The sequence below is a fragment of the Harpia harpyja genome, chromosome 22 (assembly GCF_026419915.1).
Source record: "Harpia harpyja isolate bHarHar1 chromosome 22, bHarHar1 primary haplotype, whole genome shotgun sequence".
In the NCBI taxonomy this organism is placed as follows: domain Eukaryota; kingdom Metazoa; phylum Chordata; class Aves; order Accipitriformes; family Accipitridae; genus Harpia; species Harpia harpyja.
The window spans coordinates 14272335-14292619 of NC_068961.1; the positions used below are offsets into that span (position 1 = coordinate 14272335).

The window sequence follows — 20285 nt, forward strand, 5'->3', positions numbered from 1 at the left end:
AATAGTACTTCCCAGTTTTTGAAAAAATTAAGGTGTGTTACAGATTAGAGAGTTTGCAACCAAAAGTAAAGAACTGTAAATATTCTGTTTGAGCTCATTACCTATCTTTACTTAAGGGTGAAGCAAAGTTTCATATTCAGCAATGGTCTGAAGGTTTTTAGAATATAGTGTTGGAGCAGTACATACAATTCCCAACCAGCAAACACTGTTCAAGTCCTCTTGGGCTATTACTACAGACATTGCCAACAAGTAGCTTTTTTGTTAAACTAAAAGGTTTTATTTGCAAACTTCAGCAAATTCAATTAATTCTTTCATTTTTTCTTTCTTTCAGTTGGGGGGTTGCCACTACAGTGATACTGCTCTCTGAATATACTCACTTGAATGATTTTTTTTTTTTTTAACCATCAATAATTACATAGCAATTAATTGCTGTCAGAAGTCACTTGAAGTCTATGTCCCATCACCATTGACAAAAGTTGCTTGGGCCTCATCCATGACCTGATGATGCCTTTGTAATTTGCCTGTAGAAAAACAAGGTTCTCATTTTCGTAACGTTTTCTAAACGAAGGCTAACCCTAATAATAAAGGCTATTACTTTATCAGAGTACTCTACAAAAAGCAAGTTTATTACAGCTTGATATTTATAATCTCATATTCCCTTAATCCTCTCTACCTAAGAATTTTAAAGTCCAAATTGCTTAAGGATCTTGCACTTTTACTTTGTAGGAGCACCTCGTTACTGACTTCTTTATGATCTTATGTGGAAAAACTATCATTATTGCAACTAAGGAATTATGTCTGAGGACATGGGCCTCTGCACAGTATGATCAGTTTTATCTATTTTATGTTTATCTAATCTCTCCTTCTCATCTTCTAAATTATAGGGTATTAGTTTTGCAGACTAAGATCACATTTCTTAAACTTTTTTGTGATCATCTTCTAAAAAAATCAATACAGCAATATGATTGCAAAACAACAAATCACTTTCTCATCTTCTGGGATGATGAGATGATCATCTTCTCTCATCTGGGAAAAGCGTACCATATGCCTTTTAATAACTGCATAATGTGGAAATGGTTAATATCATTATGTCTGATCTTACAGTCTTTATTACTTGCAAATAGTCCCATTAACACTGGTGATTGCTGAAATGACTTCTGTGGCTGTCCGCCAAATAGAGAATGAAGAATCAGGACCTAAAAATTAAATTCAAGTCACCTTTAGTGAAAAATAGTGTTGCTCTTATGGAAGATAATCCTAGAAGTTATGTTGCAGGTATATTTTACTTTTTTTTTTTTTTTTACATTATTCATCAAAATACTTTTAAAGGCTTTTTAAAGCTACCTGTTCCTAAAAAGCAACACAGAATCATATCTACAGCTCACATCAACAGGTTTTAAAAGGCAGTTAGGAGCATTCATATGGGTTATGCTGTCTTTAATCATTACTCAGATACAAATGTTAATGTTAGTAGTCAGGTTATCACAAACCAAATTCATACGCAGGAACATACATGCAAGATGTACGTTTAAACCATTACCATACCAACGTGCCTTTGCTTGCAAAATAAACTGGAGACCTTTTTCAAAATTCTTTTATGAAGATAGCAAGAAGGATGAATCTATTAAAAAAATTGATAATTTAAATGAATTAAACAGGAACTACTTCTCTATTTCCAAGTACAGAAGTACAGATTTCCCAGATGATTTATAGGAGAGAATTTTACATTTTCTCTTGCATTTAAAGTGTGAGAATATAGAACATAGACAAATGTTATGACATAAAGTGCAGAAATTCTGAGCAAGTTTAAATGCCAATAACTATCACCAAACAGTACTCACTCATATTAAAGAACTCTAACTAGACACTTCATGCAGTTTTAATAAAACTGTTGAACACACCTCCAGTATGCAGGGAAACATACAAAAAAAATACATATCTTCATAGATGGATATCGAAACACTGGTAACTGCTGGCATTACTATCTTATTTATCCAGATTAATAAGTCAGTCAGGTTTTAAGGGGGGAAAAAACCTCCAAACTCTTCCTATCTTGAGATGGCACAGCATTCTCTCAAGAATAATACTCACATAGTTCAGCAAAAATACATCCAAATCATAACACCTAAATACAGACTCTTTTTTCCCCTTAACAAAATTTTATATTGTTATTTTCTTTCCCTTTTTTCAGTAACCTTTTAAAATTATGCACATTTCTAAAATAAAAGCACACTGTCAGTAAAGTCAATGGAACTTGTGGGTTTTTTCTGTTTATTGAGATGGGCCACTTCACACAATAATACAAGAGCTGGGAGAAGGGTGGGAGAGGAAGCTATCTAGACTGATTTCTTCCCACTGAACAACATTAACACTGATGAAAAACCTGTGCCAGCATTTGTGAAATAGATTTAATGAAATTTAGCATTCAGCAGGGAAAAGTGATAATTAAATGAGCATTAAGCTTTAACTCTCCAGATGGTGTGCAGAGTCTTCACAAGCCATTGTGAATATAACATTATAAATCCTTGAAACAAGAATTCCTAGAAAGAAAAAGAAATCTAATTTGTTTCATGTTCAGTGAATACAGAAATACATCCTGATGTTTCCACGTGCAAAATTTTATGGTTTTGATTCTGAAAGCACTTTGAGCAGGCTTCCCAGTCTCTTTAATAGTCAATCCAGATCATTTGAAGGATTAGTTTTTATTGTACAAAAGTGCTATAATGCTCTTTGAAGTGAAAGGCAAGCTTTGGACTCCTATCACTTAAGAAAGTCAGACAGAAAAAGTCTTCCCCACTAGGTCTACAAGACAAACTACAAGGCACATCCTTTTCACTTTACTGAAACAAGGAGTCTGGTGCAATAAAGACAGGGAGAAAGATGGAAGAATAAGAAAAAGTTACTGTCCAATTTACTTCTGATACCACATTCTCAATAAAATAAAAAGGTGACTGTCTGCCTCCCATCACAGTCTGTCTGCTAAAATAGCACCAAAACACTGGAGAGGAAGAAGGGTATTAATGGTGATTCCAGCACTGCTATCTCAGTATACTTCATGGGCTGCAGAGTCAGACATAAGCTGTGGAAGAAGCCTCTCTACCAATGAATAGTTGTTTCTACAGTACCTTTGTCAATCCCTGGTAACTTGTCTTCAAGCAATTGAAAAATTAAATTTCACCTCCTAGAGAACTATTTCTAATAGTATTCTGCTTTAAATTCAACAGGAACTTACACCTAGATCATGTTTCATCAATTCCCCATACATCTATTTTAAAAGTCTTAATTCTGTGATTCTGCTGATGATTACACTCAAATATTTGCATTAATATTCTTGCTTTTACTCTCAGGCTGTATTTTACATTGTTTTTTGTTTCGTTCTGGTCTCAAGGAATTTTTCTGAATCTTTCTAGAGTTAGCTGGGAGGGAAATTATTTCATCATTCATAAATATTTCAGACATTTCTACTATTCCATCTTTTGATACAGATTCTAGGTTCTTGACATAAAATTTATCAAGAATTTTAGTATTCTGGACATTAAAGAACTCACCCAGACATAGGTAAATCAAGTGTAAATCACTTATACAAAGCAGGCAGATCCAGATTCAGATCTCTGCTCCATCTCAGGAGAGCCTTATCAAACAGGCTATTTTATTTATGACTATCATTACATTACACAAATCTGATAAATTCTTTCCAGTTAAGCTTTTAAAACATAGCAGACTGCCAAAGTTTCAGTGCTTTTATTGCACCTTTTTTTTAATCTAAACAATCCTAAACAATTCAGTATAAATAAATAAGTCTAGAGCAACCCTAGTTCTTCCCACTTAGCCAAAAATGTATAACAAAGAGCTGGATGAGGAAAAAAGTTATATATTATATTAGTATCTTGAGCACTCAAAAATGGAAAATAATTAGGCAGAAAAAAAAAAGAGTTCATTTGCACTCAAAAGCTACATTGATTTAATTGAGAAAGATTTAGCTTAAACCAGCTGAAGATTTTAAGCAAGCAAAGTATTTATACCTGGCTCACATATTTAATTTTTAGCCCTTACTTAAACTCATTGTTCCCTAGGAATGTGCAAAAGCAGATCATGCCACATAAGGCTAGCCAGGAGGAAGAAAAAAAAAAAACAAAAAACCAACTCCACAAAACCCAAAAAGCAAACAAGAAAGGAGTTGAATTCATAATCTAGTTTATAGAAGATTACTCTTGATTTGGTATTTAGCCAGAAGTTTACTAACTAGGAAGGAATTCTATTGCCCTGAAAAGGGAGTGATACAAACAGAAAAAGCACCAAAATCGTTAGTATCAGTGTGGTGACTACACGGATTGATCCCCCTTTTCTTTATATGGTATCAAAACCAGAAGAAAGTGTTACGGTAATTAGAAGTAAATTAAACTATTCCAAACAATACAATGCTTATTTCAACAAATTTAAGAGCTACAGTGTACTCACACTGAGGAGGAGTAGACGCGGCTCTATCAGAGGATTGAAGACTCCCTGTACTTGCTATCAAGGACTGGCAATAGCTACAAAATCACTGTCTTGCACAGTTGTGTTTCCCTACTAAGGGCACCAGAACCAGCTCACTGACCTGAGGAAATTTGTCTTGTATTCTTAGGATCTATGTACTTAGAGGAGCCCTTGATAACAAAGATTAATCAAATGCCAAAGGTAATAATCTCAGTTAACAAAGTATTAACAAAATTAATCTTGGAAGTACCTAACCATCTTGAAAGCAGAAATGATTTCCTGCAAGTCGTGAACTGAGACTTTTTCCCCCTCAACTGTAAATTTTTGTTAATGCATGCTGCCATCAATCTACCAAAACAGTGTGATGCAACAAGCAGGGAGCTACCAAGTATGAAGCTAAGCTGAGACTGAAACTGACAGGGGACTAGCTGCATATTGTGGAGGCTCCATTTTACTGATTGTTAAAAGGAAAGCTGGGCTTGCTCCTCCTCAGGGTTACAAGTATTTGAAGACTTTTAGAAGGCATTTATGTTTCTTGTAAAAAATGCACATATATAGAGTGAAAACTATCTGAAAACAACTAGATAAAGAAAGGCTGGATAGTTAAGAGCTTTTATGTAGGAAAGATGAAAATATTTACATCTACACCTGCACAAAATGGTGGCAAGTCAAATAGAGATTTTCTGTAGCATTTTTTCTATTACTGTTTTAAGAATTTATGACTATAGCAGCCTGGTGCAAGTAGTTGCTATTAACCGTATAGTTTTGATACAGCTCAATAAAATAAAAGGAGTATCAAAAGATTGTGGTCCTGAATCTTCTTGTAACTTTTCTTGGAGCAATGTAATTCCATGGAATTCAGTCAATACTTCCACAAGAAACACCAGATTTCATCCTTCCTCCCCCCTAGTGTTTGGAACTTAAATGTTGTTGAACCACTTACCCTTCCAGGGACCAGTCCAGAGACCAATCAGGAGGTCGATGATGGGAATGTTCAGGTGATGATGTTCTTAACGTAGAACTTAACTGATACGAGATTGTACGATTCTGGCGTTGAAGCTCCTGTACAGCACATTCCCTAAATAAACATTATTTTACAGTGAGACTAAGCACTTTTCAAAAATCATCAAAATGATCTCACAGTCATTCTTTATTTTTCCTATTCAAGATTGTCAGCTTTTTTATTGTATTTTGAAAAGAGAAGTGGTGTTCATTATATACTTCTCTGAAAGCCAGATTAGTGACTCTGTATTACTCCCTTACTCAGATTTAGTTCTACATATCCATTGTCTCTATTTTCCCTAAAAGACAGAAGTTAGCCACAGTTGCCGCAGGTTAAACTCTAAAAATTGTAAAAATCTCCAGGGAGGAAGAGCCTAATTTTAAGGTTATTCACAAGTCTGCAACATAAGGACAATCACTAAAATCAGCAATGATATTAATGTAAGAACAGTGTTGTTTGCGGTATTCTTGTGCTGTTTGAGTTGGCAAAACCGATGGACTAGAATCTACCTGAAGTGCCCTGAAACTGATGCATATTTAAGAGATGCTGGACTCCCCAGTGGGAAAGCTGTAAAATAGTAGTCTGGTCATTTTGACTGCAAGGGGTGAGGCCTGGATACTGGATGAATCCATAACTCCTGCATCTGGATGTACGGGGATGAAGTATGTGGGATTGGATAATACATTGGAAAATTCTGGAGGTACATACCCATTCTGGGATCCTGATTTCAGGCTGCCAATTGTTTCATAAGGAGAATCTAGTCTGGGTTGGATTGGGAAACTACTAGGAAGGGTAGCTACAACAACCCCTGAGTTTCAGTGTATAACCCCAGTAAAACCTTGACAATGGTTCATTATAAATGAATGGGTGTTTTGGGAGGATAGCACTGACCCAGGCTGGAAAAAAGGGCTCCAAGTTGCCCAAAACCTTGCAAATAAAGGTATAACAAGGACTGCCTGTATGGTTTTTAACTGAAACTGGCCCCAGTGTGACAGCCATTACCACAGTCCTACCTATGGAGTGGACCACTGAAGCAGATCACCAAAACCTACAGGAGAGCAATCAGATCCAGCACCAGCTCACAGAGCTGAATGTACAGGCAAGAAAAAGAGCTCGCTCTAGCAGCAGGAGCCCAGTGACACATAAGTCTTCCACCTAGCTACCAACAACCCACAACCTTGTGCCTGGGGAGGTATCATCTGCACTGTAAAGACTATAGAACCAGACTTATCTACATTGACTGCTAGTCTTACTAGCATTATTGCTTTTAAGGGCTTTACTATACACATGCTGTACCGTCTTTAATGGTCAAGATGGTGCTGGCAACGGTGGGAAGTCAGAGTGCAGCTGCTTGCACCTCTCACAGGTAACATCACCCCGTAGAATACCAAGTTTGGGTATGAATGTAGCAAAACCGTGACCAATGGGGAAAAGTAACCTGGGGCAGAGAAAAGGAGGTACAAAGGCAGCAAAAAGGAGGGTCAAGAAACAGAAAGGGATAAAAAGATATGCAAGTCATGCACTTGGGGCTGGCCAGGGGAACCTGAGAGTCAGTCCCTGTGCTTGGTCACCACAGCCAAAACAGGACAATAAATCAAACCTGTTGTTACCACATGAGTCCAAACTGTTTCCGCAGTCAGGAGAATGGGAGGGATGGGGAAATGCTTTTCCTGACTGGTAAAGAAAAATCCAGACAGACAGCTTAAGCCTCCTGGTATCACTGTGTTGGTGCTCATTCAAGGCCTGACAGCATTGGCACTTCCACCTCGTAATTTCAGGCATTATTTCATTCTGCACCAAGGCAGTAAATCAATATGACTAGCTAAGTCAGTCTTAGAACAAGGATATCATCTACCCACTTGTTTAAACTGACAACAAAAAAACCCAGTCAGTACTGACATCTGCTGCTTCCATTATATACTATCATGATACTGACTTTAATGATAGTATTTTTCCTCTCTGGCTAATTTTCTGGTTTTCACTTGCCAGTACCAGAAAAATAGATTGGCTGTAAGAAGCCAACTTGGCGCTTTGATCCCTTTCCCTGCAAGCAAGAGAGATCGATACCTGCTCTTGTAAAGCATGACTTTCTGAGGAAAAACGGAAAAGAAATAAAATTCTTGTAACCTTTGCGGGACATTGAAGAGACACAGTTTCGATTTTATGAAAAAGCCAAAAAAAAAAAAACCAACGCTCTAGCCTTTCAAAGACAGCTAAATCTAATGTCAGCCTCAGATTTTTATACAAGAACATTTCAGTCTTTGCTATTTAAGATTTCTGCATACTATTTTTGCAACTGACTTACAGACTGCATGATGGAACCTAGCTTTGTTCTTTCCAAAACAATTCAGATAATTAAGTTTGTAAATCTCTTACGTAAAAGAGAAATTCACTTCGAGAATGAAAACTGGTGATCTTTGCCTCAGCATAGGCTCGTTCTAATATTTGTTTTGCTAACCAACTGTGAACAACCATGTGAATAACAAATTATCCTTAACTAGGAGAAGAGATTAAGTATGGAGGCTGATTCAACTTTCTGCCAATGAACACTTCAAGAAGAAACAGCTGCAGTCCCTACCAGGGAGCACCCATACACCATGAGATGGATGCACTCACACAGGTGGGGAGTAGAGAAACAACAGTCTGAAGAAGATCGAATTTCTTTTAAAACAAAGGCACTCCTGTATTAGCACAGTCTGGCTCACTCCATGCAGCTGAAGAAGCACAAATGATGCCACCTTTTAAACTGACTTGCATATCTAACCCAAAAGTTTATAACTTTTTGCCATGACTTCAAGGTAAAGGAGAATCCAATTTGAAATTGAAACATACACTGAGACATTTAAGAAATCCATCTTTAAAAGACCTAATATCAGGTATACAGATGCCCCCTCCAAAAGCCTCATCCTTACTTATGAGAGAACAGATTATCAACAAACTAATTTACTACAATTAAACAAGACATTTGATTCTCAAACCTGTGCCATAATCACATCACTCTGCTTTTTTTAGCCATCTCTTTTACATACCCAAAGTAATGCCTGACACAGTAATATTTTATCCTCAATACATCCATGAAATAGAGAAGTACTGTTGTTTCACAGTTAAGAAAACCATTTAAGACACCAAAACTATATAGATTAACTCATGGAGCAGGCTAGGGACCGTTCTCTGGGACTGTGGCCAAATCATATGAAACAGCTTGTACATATAAACTCCCCCCCCCCAAAAAAAAATTACTGTGGCCATACTGCCATTTGGGAACCATCCCTACCACCTTCTGTGCCCCAAGTAGTACCTCGGAGAATGTGGGTTGGTACAGGCTAAAATAATTCCAGAGTGGGTACTAACAATTCAACTGTATGGACAAGAATACAGTTGTGCATACCCCTCAAGTCAATGCTCTGAACTGGTTTAGTTCAACTAGCACAGGTGTAGCCAAAAGGTAGCCATTCATATCACAGAACTTAGTAGTCTATAAATCACTTTTCTGGCCAACTAGTCACCCAGACTGTCACTATAGATCAAGACAGGCATCACTATAAATGAGTGAAGACAGACAAGCATTTTCAGGAAAGTAATCCACCCCATCCTATAACAGGGAATCCTAGAGGGCAGTTTATCTCACTGTCTCGTTCCATTGGCTATAAAGGGAACCTAGACAACTAATTCAAACAGCATGTGTAACAGCTACGGAGACTGAATTCAGTGACATGAATAGCCTCTGAACACAGAGGAAATGTACAGCAGAGCAAAACCAAACTTTGCTGTTTATCCTACTAATTAGTCTAAGTCTTGGTACTACATTGCATTTCACCCCAATTAGATGCAGGAGGCTCAATACAAACACATATACTTGCCTTTCAAAGCGCTCAGTCCCCAGCTGTCTTTTGGTGATAACCAGTTCTGACTCTAGCTGAGCTGCTCTATTTCTGAGCTGAGTAAAATCTTGACTCTGCACAGCACTGTAAAGTCCATACACTTTAATTAGATAGCAACTATAATCCTCCAAGCATGTTACCAAATACAATTATCCAAAATTAAAAGGGCAACTATACCGTGCAATTGAGATTAAGAACATTTTTTGGAGTAAAATATAACACTACAGAGAAAAGTCTATTAGGGTATAGCTGAGGAATCAGAAGCAGGTTTTTGCTATCTTCTGCTCTTAAGGTAACCAAGGTACATTTGCCATTTGAAAATGCGGCTAGATATAAAACCATCTCTGTGTATATACACTTGGGAAGAATGAAAAAACCTGCAATATTATCCTGGTCATTTACTCACAGTTTATTTTCTGCTAAAGCAAGCTGTTCCTTGAGAAACTGAATTTCAGAGTCTTTTTCTTGCTTTGCTCTCTGTGACTGAAATTCTTTCTCATGACTGGACACAAGCAAAGATTCCAGGTTTTTCATAGATGCTCTTTCATTTCCCAGTTGTTTTCTCAGCAGCTCTATTTCAGAATGGGATGACTCACACTTGCTCTGCAGCTAAACAAAAATTTTAAAGTTTTAGATGTATGTATGTCTGTTAAGCTTACTGACTATCTATTATGGTAACCTTTAAAAAAAAAAAAAAAGGCAGATGATAAAAAAAGGAAGTCTGGAATCAATGACCAAAATTTGCTCTCACTCCAGGATGGATGATTAGTGTTATATTTGCCCTCAGTCAAAATCCTGTGTCAGATTTTTAAATCCACCCAATGTATATATCTCTATATAAATGTACTTCATACAAATGACAAAATGCCATGAAATATACATATCAATGAATACAGACTGTAGACAGAATCATTAAAGAGGAAGAAGGAAGTTCTATATTTTGTTGGGGCAAGAAACTACTGATTAACCATTTGCATGCAGGAAATGACACCTGGTATAACAAACCAATATCTGCATCACCAGCAGAGTGAGATTACACTTATTTTACTTAAAGGAGCAACAAGAATAAATCTGGGGGGAAGGGGAAAATTAATAAAATCCAAACCAAAAGATTAAGTATCTATATTTCTTGGGGGAACCTAAAAAAGAAGAATACCCATAAAACCTAGTATGTTCCACTGCAAAGGACGTACCTGAGACATAACTACACGAAAAGAAAAAAAAAATAATTCCAGAGACAGTTAGTCAGGAAAATCTGTATTGAGTCAGCTACAGACACACAGAAAACTGCCTGTTTTAATCTTAGTGTAAGCTAGATGCTATTTTTCCTTCATCTCTTTGTGTATGCATTTTAGCATATCTCTAACCGAGTCCATTTGGGGTGCTGCAAACACTTTTATCTGTATTTTACTCAAACCTAGTTTACATTAAGCACAATAATGGTCACCCAAAGGTCATAGTAAATCTATGAACTGAGACATCTTAACAAACACCCCGCCTCTCCAGCACATTCCTCAGAATTTTCAGAAGATAACCATTTATGTGTTCAAACAAGGAAGATACTGAGAAAACTCAGGTCATAGGCCAACAGGGAGGGGAAAAGAAAAAAAAAAAAAGAAAGAAAAAAGTATTTTTCACTTTCTAAAGCAGAACTCAAATTTTTTTGTTTTACCAAGTTAAACTAAAAGGTTTCTTCAGTCTGAAAGATCCAATTTTCTACTAACTGTCAATCAAAAATTTAGTTCTTTTGCTGATAAACAGTTTTGATATTCTACTTTTGTATTTCAGAACAAAAGAATATTGAAAACTGCAGACAGCATAAGTTATAGGAAAATATACAGTATTAGAAACACTGAAAGAACAATATTATTCAGCATCAGGTTTAGTTGCCACTTCTGAATATACATATGCTGCAGTCTAGTAATGCAGATTTCTGTATTAGAATACTATGTAAAATAAGAGCCCTATCTGAAGGTTATACATGGCTGATGAAAGACTACTGGTTGAAAGGTATGAAAAAATTAGCGAAAATTTCCCAACTTCAGACTTTTCTCCAACTTTCCAACTGCACTTCTGCATTTTTCTCTCCTGAAATTGTTGCTGCTCTCCACAGTCCCAGCAAGTCCCTTCACTGACAATCTGACAGAAGGATCCAGGAAGGCTTAGTCATATTAGATCTCATGAAAGCTTCAGACAAATGTCATATGCTGGAATTCTTCCCTATCAAAAGCATTGTAGAGGATTCCACAAGCATACAAAAGACATTACACACGTTTGGCTGGAACAAATAACCAACTGTCATACAGCAGCTTTACCCATAGCGTACGGAAAAGGCATAAAGGTTAAAAGAGAATGCTGGAAGCCCGTAAAGAACAAGAAATTATCTCAGCTGGAGCAGAGGATGGACAGGGCAGTGATAGAATCATACTGGAAATATCTGAGTATGTATGAACAATTTTTCAGAGTTTATCCAAGCTAAGTTTTTAAAAATTTGCCTATCAAACATTAATTTTGTAGTTTTTGTAAAAATCAAGGTCAACAGAAATTGATTTTCAATGGAAATTAAGGAAAGATTATTAAAGAGATATTGATACTTCCTGAAACAGTCAAGCATTTTAAAGTCCATGTCAAGTTTCTTTGCTAATAAACTACTCCAGCTATTCTGCTTACTTAGTGACTAGATGTAAAATCCAAGATGTGTTTCAAGAAAACAAGCAGTAATTTTAAGTCCTGACTTTTGAGTATTCATAATAAAACCTTTCAAAGCAGCATGCTTTTCAAATAGTATACAGCATCCACCCTCTGAGTAGTAAGCCCCTGAGGAATGCCAAATTAAACATTCAAAAAATTGAAACAGTAGTCATCAGTAAAGATTTATTTGATCATTCTAGACCCCAAAGTAGATTTAGATCCCTTAAGTATAACGTTAACATAAACTTGTTTTTCTAATATATTTCATTTCACATACCCTTTCTACCTTCTCTGCTAAGGAAGTTAACTGCTGATTTAATAGTTCTTTGACTGCATCTAGTTTAATGCAAAGTTCTTATGTAGATATGAGATTTGCAAGTATAGAGACTCTCTCCCAATGTAATTTTTGAAGTTTTCCTTCCATTTTCACAAGAGACTTGCTTAAGGCAGAAGAAATCTGAGACTTGTATGCTGCTTCTGTTGTTAAATGCTACAGTAAAGCAGTATCAGATAATCAAAACTTTACTGCAAAGAAAATTTAAAACTGCTTCCAAAATCCTACAAAAATATCCCTATGTAATTGTGGTGAATTTTAAGAGGCAGCAGTAATTTATTCTGGAATAAACTTCAAAGTTATTTCTTTAAATAACTCCCGCATATAAAAACTAGAAGAGAATAGCTCTTGCTTCCGACAGCAACATCAGCTAGAGACATTCTAAACTCTATTCCTAGAATTCTATTCCTTCTGCAGAGCTAATAAGGTTCAAAATTCTGCCATGGGCCGCATTTCATTTTCAGATGAGACCCTCTTATTTTAGCAATAAAATGGATTCTTGCATGTAGATGATAAGTGAATGCTGAGATACTGTCAGTCATGTTTATACTGCTGCTACCCATAAACTCAGGCATGACTAAGAGATGACAGAAGTCACACTAAAGAAAAGTCCACAAGCCAGTAGCAGCAGTTCTGACTAAAAGCATTTAGAATTTTGTATATTTAAAATTAATATAACTTATGTTTTTCTGTTTTGAAAAAAAGCCTGTACTTTGCCCAGTGACACTGGTATTTCTGGTCACTTTTAACTACTTAATTTTCAGTGGGTGGCAGAATGAGTCTGGGAGGTTACAGAGCAAAGGGACAGATAAAGCACTGTGACCTCCTTGAAGGATTTATTAGGAATGAGATCCAAAGAGATGATTGTAGGGGGAGCACATTACATTAATTCTAGCTCTGTCTTGCCTAAAAAAAAGCACAAGGAACACAGAGCACTACTAAGCACATTACGATTTTTGATAAAAACTTCTGGTTTAGATATGTGCCTTAACTACTATGAACCTGAATGTGACAACTGGAGTTCTGACTCAATTTGTTGACACAGTTTTCATGAAGAGGCCTGTTTATTCCTATACGTAACAGCAGGCATGTGGGAAGGAATCAGAAGGATGAAATCTCTACTTGTTCGAAGCTCACTGGACAAAATAGGACCATGTACCAGTTTTATCATATTAAAAAAATGTCAAAATCTGTCACACAATCTTCCTGTGCTGTTTTGCTGCTGTTATGTTCTCATCCACTTTTTGAACAGCAGCAGTTCAGTTCCTCTTGAGTATCTAATGTGCATGGATAGCCCTCAGGAGCCTATGTGATATTCAGGAAGCAGAGATGAGCTGCAACAAAAACCGTAACAACCCAAAATCAGAATATAGTTTATATGTTCATAATGTATTTTCAAAGCCATGCTGTGCATTTCCTTTTAAGTTCTTCAGATTTTCAAGTGGGAAGAGGATCTTTGGGACATCTAAAGCGGTGGAAAGAAGGTTGTAAAGCTGGAAGCAAGAAAAGCAGGCACAGGAACGTAACAGGTGACAAAGCAATAGGTATGTTTCAGGTATGCTGTGGAGTTGTGTGTGACATTATGCCTTCAGTCATTCCAAACATGACAGCATTTTGTAATTCATAATATATATTTTCTCCTTGAAATATGCTATTATTTTTTAAGATTTTTTTTTCCAAGTGTGACTAGTGCTAGTCATGTTATTCAATAAATTCAAACTCCATACAGCTCATTATAGCACATATCTCTAAAATATGAGAAGTGGCATTAAGCATAATTTTAAAACAGTTCCAGGCTTAAAATACTACCAGACCATTTCCAGTGTGAACTATGGGAAGAACAATTTCAACTTACTTGCTCCATCTCTGTTTCAAGGGACTCCATTTTCTCTTTCAACCTGCGGTTCTCAGACTCCGCATTGATCAGTGTCAGCCTAACAGAGCTACAATCTGCTTCTGCTTGATGATATTTTGCTTCCCAACTTTCTCCTTGTTCATGGGCTTTGTGGTAATTCTCCAAAAGCTCGCAGTTCTCTCTCTCCTAACACATAAAGCTTGTTTGTTTAATAATTTACAGCAAGCTTCACAAAATAGGGATATCTATAGATCTACAGGTATGACATGGTATCGGATGTTCTCTTTCCACTGAAAACTGCCATCTAGCCAAAATATCAAGAGCCTTCTCAAGAAACAGTGTTTTGTTCAAGATGGCCACATTTTAATGCTCAAAACACATCTGTTAAAAATGGCTAGATTAACATTACAAGTACAAGGTATAGCAATATACTGCAGAAATATATTTTTTTTACTATTAATCCCATATGGTAATAAAGAGAAAAGAGTTCCAAGTCTCTGTATTATTCACTGTCTGAATTTTTAAGTTTAATAAACACACACACACACGTGTATATATATATAAAACCACAATGAAATATACTTCATTACTTGTGTACTGCAAAAATAGCTAAGAAAATGTGTTCAAACTAATAAAAACATATTAGTAGAATGCAAGTAAGTTTTGACTAGGAAGCAAATTCTTCCATGGGAATATGGTTAAAATTTCATTTTTAATTAAAACACCAGCTTTTATTAACAAGTTTAATCCATATACTCACTTTAGACTTCAGTACACCCTTCAGCCTGACAATATCTGTACTTGAATCCTGGGCTTTCAACTTCATATCATCAAGCTCAGTTTGGTACTTTGCCAGTTTTTTATATAGTGCCTATGAAGAAAGATTTGTTTCATAAGGTTAAAGTATACTGTTTGTACCTTTAAAAAAAAAATAGAATTAGTGTGTATCTAAAACCTATGACTTTATTAACTCGTTATTTAAAGGCTATATAGTCTAAACCATGTATATTTCTATAAACAAAATTTTGCATTTGTCAAAAATATTTTCTTTGACTTACAAATAATGCTAAGTCTTCTTAAAAAGAAAAAAATGTCAATAAAAGAATGTAGCAGTTAAGAAGAAAAATATAGATGATTTATTTAGCAGCTAGATGGTCATAACAAAATAACCTGCCCCATATAAGGAGCAGGGCTCAGAGTCAGCTCCCCCTTTTTTACATGTTACAGTCTCTTAAAAGCCCACATTTGAAAAAGCAGAAGACAGCTAAAAAATTGAATTATCTAATTATGTGGTTATCTCCTAATCAGGAGAAATAAAGCCACAAGTATTAGGAGAATGCACACAGAATTTCTGGCAACTACTGCTTGAGAAAGAACAGAATGAGGAAAAAAACTGCAGAAAGGCTGTCTTGAACTGCTCTGTTCAGAAACCCTTCCTTCCTTACAAAATTACTAGAACATTCAGCTACAAGAACTGGGGAAGGGGCAGGGGGGGCAGGATGTGGAGAAGGCTACGGAGAAACCCCTATTCCTGCTGTGAGAAGGCTGTGAGTTGCTGAGAAAGGTGCTCTGGAAATCTGTGAACTTTTCCAGGAAGCCCAAGTGAAGAAATGAGAATGCTACTTTAAATACTTTATCACCTAAATCAATGGAAGATCCTAGAGGAACCAATACATATTACAGAGGCAAGCCTATTAAAAAGTAGTTGATCTTGTGAGGCTAAGACTTTTTGTTTCGAACTGCTTCTACAAGCACCCAGGCATTGCAAAGAAAACCGTGAAGCTTTCAAAAGTAGCTAGAAGCAACAGGAGGCTGTGCTTTGTACCAGCTGATCTCACCAGTATCAACTGTGATTCTGAGAGAAGGTGAAGAATAGTGATTCCTTGGAGTACCTTTGGCAGTTAACGCTACTACGAGCCTTGACTTTTCTAGGATACTCGGGTGCTAAATAGAAATGATTAATATGTTTGAGAGATGAGTTATTTAGAATGAGAGTTGTCTCACCTAATTTTTGCGGTGCAGAATGAGGCACCTGATCTAACTAGTTAGCTAGACTTCCTCTATAATGAAGGGAGAGAGACACATAGAATGAATCGCTTTAAAAACTGGGATGGGATGAATCTCCTTCCGGAGGACTTTTCTTCACTTAAAAGGGAGCCTTCATGACTTAAAACTTTTATATACCTAACATCAGGTGAAAGTTAATTTGCTCCTTCAAAACTGGGTAGCGCTTCTAGAGAAGAAAGCCAGATGAGCAGAAAGTATTTTCAAAGACAAAGATATCCTAAGCAGTAGAATAAGTGCAGAGAAGAAAGATAAAGTATCAGAAAACCTAAATGGAGGCAAGAAATTGAAGAAAGAGAAGAAAAAACAGAACATTACACAGTAATGAACTACTACAGGTATTAAGCTTAATTCCTAGCTGCTTGGAAAACACATTGATGCATGAGCATTGTGTGTGCATGAGATGACACTTTAAGTATTTTAACTACTTTCATTAGGAACTACACACAGGTAAAGAACACAGTAGATAATGTAATGTTGTATTATAACCAAATATTTCCAGCATCTTTTATCCAAAAGCCACTTCAAAGGAACATAAATACTATCGATAAAGTTTTGAACCTTATTAAAATGTGTACTGTGTTAAATTATTAGCAAGTCAAATTCATAAGCTTTTAAGTATTCTAGGCCAGTCACAGCACAGTACAAGAAATACTTGCTGCTCCTTTATAGTACTTTTCCATATAAACAATAGTTATAACTGCCACATTGTTTTCATTTGAAGATCAGAAAAAACCCATTAATTAGCTGTTCCTCAAGATAAACATCCAAACTATTACATAAGAATCGCTGGTCATCTTTATACAAGTCAGCTGAGCAATAAGGGAAAAATCAGAGTTTGAAAAATGAGCTTAAAAACTAGTTTGCAGATTTACTTCAGATGAGGGCACACCAATTCTACATACTACTTGAAAAATACACCATTTTCCATTTTAGTCAAAGGTTCTCTGTACAAATATACCTGATTTTCTTGCTTAATATTAGAAAGATGCTCTTGTAACCTGTCATTCTCCTGAGCTAATGATTCTCTGTTCTTGTTAGTCTGTACAAGTTCTTTGTTGGTTTCTTGTAGCTGTTGATGTAAACTGGTGATGTCCTTCTCACAGGTACAGAGTGCTTCAGCAGATTTTCTATGCAGCAAATAAAAAAGTTCTTCAGGTACGACAATACTGCCCAACCTAATACAAATGATAGCCTTTCCAGTGGTTAAGTTTGCAAGTCATGAAACAAAGCTGTAACATTTTAATATTTAATAGACTAAAAAATATTTACACATTAGCACATCCTATGATTCAATTTTTGAGTTAATCTTGTAAGTTAATCAAAATTTTATAATGATCTTGACATTTCATCCTTACTTTGTGGAACACTCCAACTCAGAAATCAGAATCTTGAAATCCGAAATTATTTTCTCCTTGAAAAGAAATACAGAATTAAAATAAACCTCTCACCACTCTTCAGTATAAATGGGAAAAAACATTATATTTCCTTTTATTCAGCTAGCTGATTAATTTAACTGTGTAAGGCAAAATGGATTGTGGTTTTCCAAGTGTCATCATGTACTGTTTAGAGCCGAAAATTCTGATAATCTAATTTGGCAAATAAAGGAACAAATATTATTATCTTCCGCAGAATATAATAATTTTAATTAGATTTTTTTAATCCTTTGTGGTTCTAAAGGCAGCATTTGGCTCACACTCCCAAAACTAAATGATGTCTTCTGCCTGTAAGATAAGTTATCACAGCTTTTCTACAATTAATAAACTATCAGAGTCTGGTAGTGTGTAACTGATAAAACAAGAATTCCATCACAAAGTATATTACTTCACTCCCTTGTCTTTGGATACAGATATTAAAAGAAGCGTAGATAGGCTAAGAAAATATCTTCCACTGGAGACACAAGAGAGGTGAGAGACAGCCATCTCTTCTCTAAAATGGACACAATTTTACAATTTACAGTTTTAAAAATACAAAGTTAGTGCTTATGGCAAGATGATTTTAACCTGTCCTGCAATATCTTTTCTTTGAGATTTTGTTACAAATCAATGCAAATTCTTGAGTTAACAACCACAACAGTTAAAAAACACCTTCTTTAGTCTAGCCTAAATCAACATCCAGGTGACTTAAGCTGAAGTGAAAAAGAACGTTTCAGAGCCAAGAACTAAGCAGCTTCATTATATAGTTTGAAATCACACTGTGCAATATACCTTAACGTGAAAAAAATGTAATTCAGATGCTTCTTCAATGACAACAAAGGCAATATTATTTAGCACCCTGCATCTTTAACATCAGTGGATCCCAAGGAAGAATTTAGGCTAAATTTTATGATAAACAAAATATTTTATTGGCTAATTTACTCCTCTCTACTTCAGGAAAGTACTTAAAGTCTCCTCTCTTGATAAGTATAAACCATACAAAACATCAAACATGAGATGACCAACACTGCACCAACCTACTGCTGTTGGTCAACGTGAGTTTTATTGTTGCCTTGAAACTGGAGCAGAACTAGGTCAGCACTGAGCACTGTTGTAGATACCAATATAAGATAGGTGTGATGACCCAACAGATCCTTGCCCTATTTACCTTTTGTAACTATTTACATGTTGTAACATACTTTAATTGCCAGGCTTTCCTCAAAAGTAACAATCTTCTCTCTTCCTTCTTCCACACAGTCTTGCAAAGATGCCTTCTCTTTATCAAGTTGTGCAATTGTTTCTTTCAAAGCACAGATCTCCTGTTGTTGTACAAGACTTTGTCTTGAAAAGTTATCTGGACACAATCAGAAAAATCTCATTTTTATTAATTCAACCATTTGAAATAAAAATTATTTTGATACACTTCTAAAGTGTAAAAGAACATGGCAAAAGCTCCCCTTCAAGAGAACACTGAAGCATGTACCTTTTTGAAATATATAAATAATCCAACTGGTATTTCTAGAACTGCATTCTTCCTTAGATCAAGGCCTTAAATTACTTGGCTCAAAACGAATGTTTAGATCATTAAAAAATAACTTTCTTGGGTATTATAACAATAAAGGCTTAATCAGAATTACTATAGACAGAAGCAATATGTAGACTACAGCATGTAATGACTGATGAAGTAAAAGAGATTGATATCCTGATATTAGCTAGTTTTTCCTGAAATATTTTTTTATTTAAATTAACTTTATGTAAAAGTGAGTAAGAGTGATGCAATTATAAAATTCAACACCACTTAAAAATTGCAAAGATAATAATGAAAAAAGCAATCTACTCATTACAAAATCAAATTCTAAAAGATGTCTCTCCCTATATTCATTCAGCTAATAAGGTGTTACACACTACATTTACCTTTAAATGCTCAGAGAATCAATCCTTATATGATCTACATACATTGCATTCACAGAGGAGAACCACAGAAACCTTACAGTGAACCTTACATCTCATAAAAACCATGCAAGCTGCAAATTACTCTTTAAATATCAGTGTAATTGGGCTTATTGAAGGATACTTATTAACCACTTCCAGGAGATAAAACATCCAAAGTAAAATGATCTGTCCTTTCAGGGACATCATAGCATGTATTCACATTCTATTTTTTCCACAGAATCTTTCCCTATTTCAAAACACAAGATGAAAGGCGCTCAAATTTCCACCTCGTATTTTTGGATGCATGGCTCTGGAACCTGCTAAGACAGTGTTCAAACTTGGCTCTAAAGAAAATTCTGATGGAGCAGCTAATCGTGGAAACAATTTCCAGGCACATTAAGGACAAGAAAATCATCAGTAGTAGTCAGCATGGCTTCACCCAGGGGAAGTCATACTTGACCATCTTGATAAACTTTTATGATGAAATGACTGGCCTGGTAGATGAAGGGAGAGCGGTGGATGTTGTCTACCTTGAGTCCAATAAGGCCTTTGACACCCCCATAAGATACTCATAGATGAGCTGTTGACATATGGGCTGGATGAGCAGACAGTGAGGTGGACTGAAGACTGAACA

The 20285-nt window shown here is 35.9% G+C and overlaps 1 protein-coding gene across 1 annotated transcript in view; it reads right to left on the reverse strand.

The window, feature by feature from the left end:
* Positions 1 to 328: 328 nt before the first annotated feature.
* TSGA10 (testis specific 10) overlaps positions 329 to 20285 on the reverse strand; it is a 34372-nt gene continuing 14415 nt past the window's right edge. Inside the window, exons 10-18 of the mRNA XM_052774080.1 lie at positions 18919 to 19073; positions 17663 to 17718; positions 17266 to 17434; positions 15001 to 15111; positions 14241 to 14426; positions 9767 to 9969; positions 9340 to 9444; positions 5420 to 5554; positions 329 to 2540 (exon numbers count right to left, since the gene is read on the reverse strand). Of these exons, the coding sequence (XP_052630040.1) occupies positions 2516 to 2540; positions 5420 to 5554; positions 9340 to 9444; positions 9767 to 9969; positions 14241 to 14426; positions 15001 to 15111; positions 17266 to 17434; positions 17663 to 17718; positions 18919 to 19073 (1145 nt within the window). The 3' untranslated portion in view covers positions 329 to 2515. The remainder of the gene's footprint in view (positions 2541 to 5419; positions 5555 to 9339; positions 9445 to 9766; positions 9970 to 14240; positions 14427 to 15000; positions 15112 to 17265; positions 17435 to 17662; positions 17719 to 18918; positions 19074 to 20285) is intronic.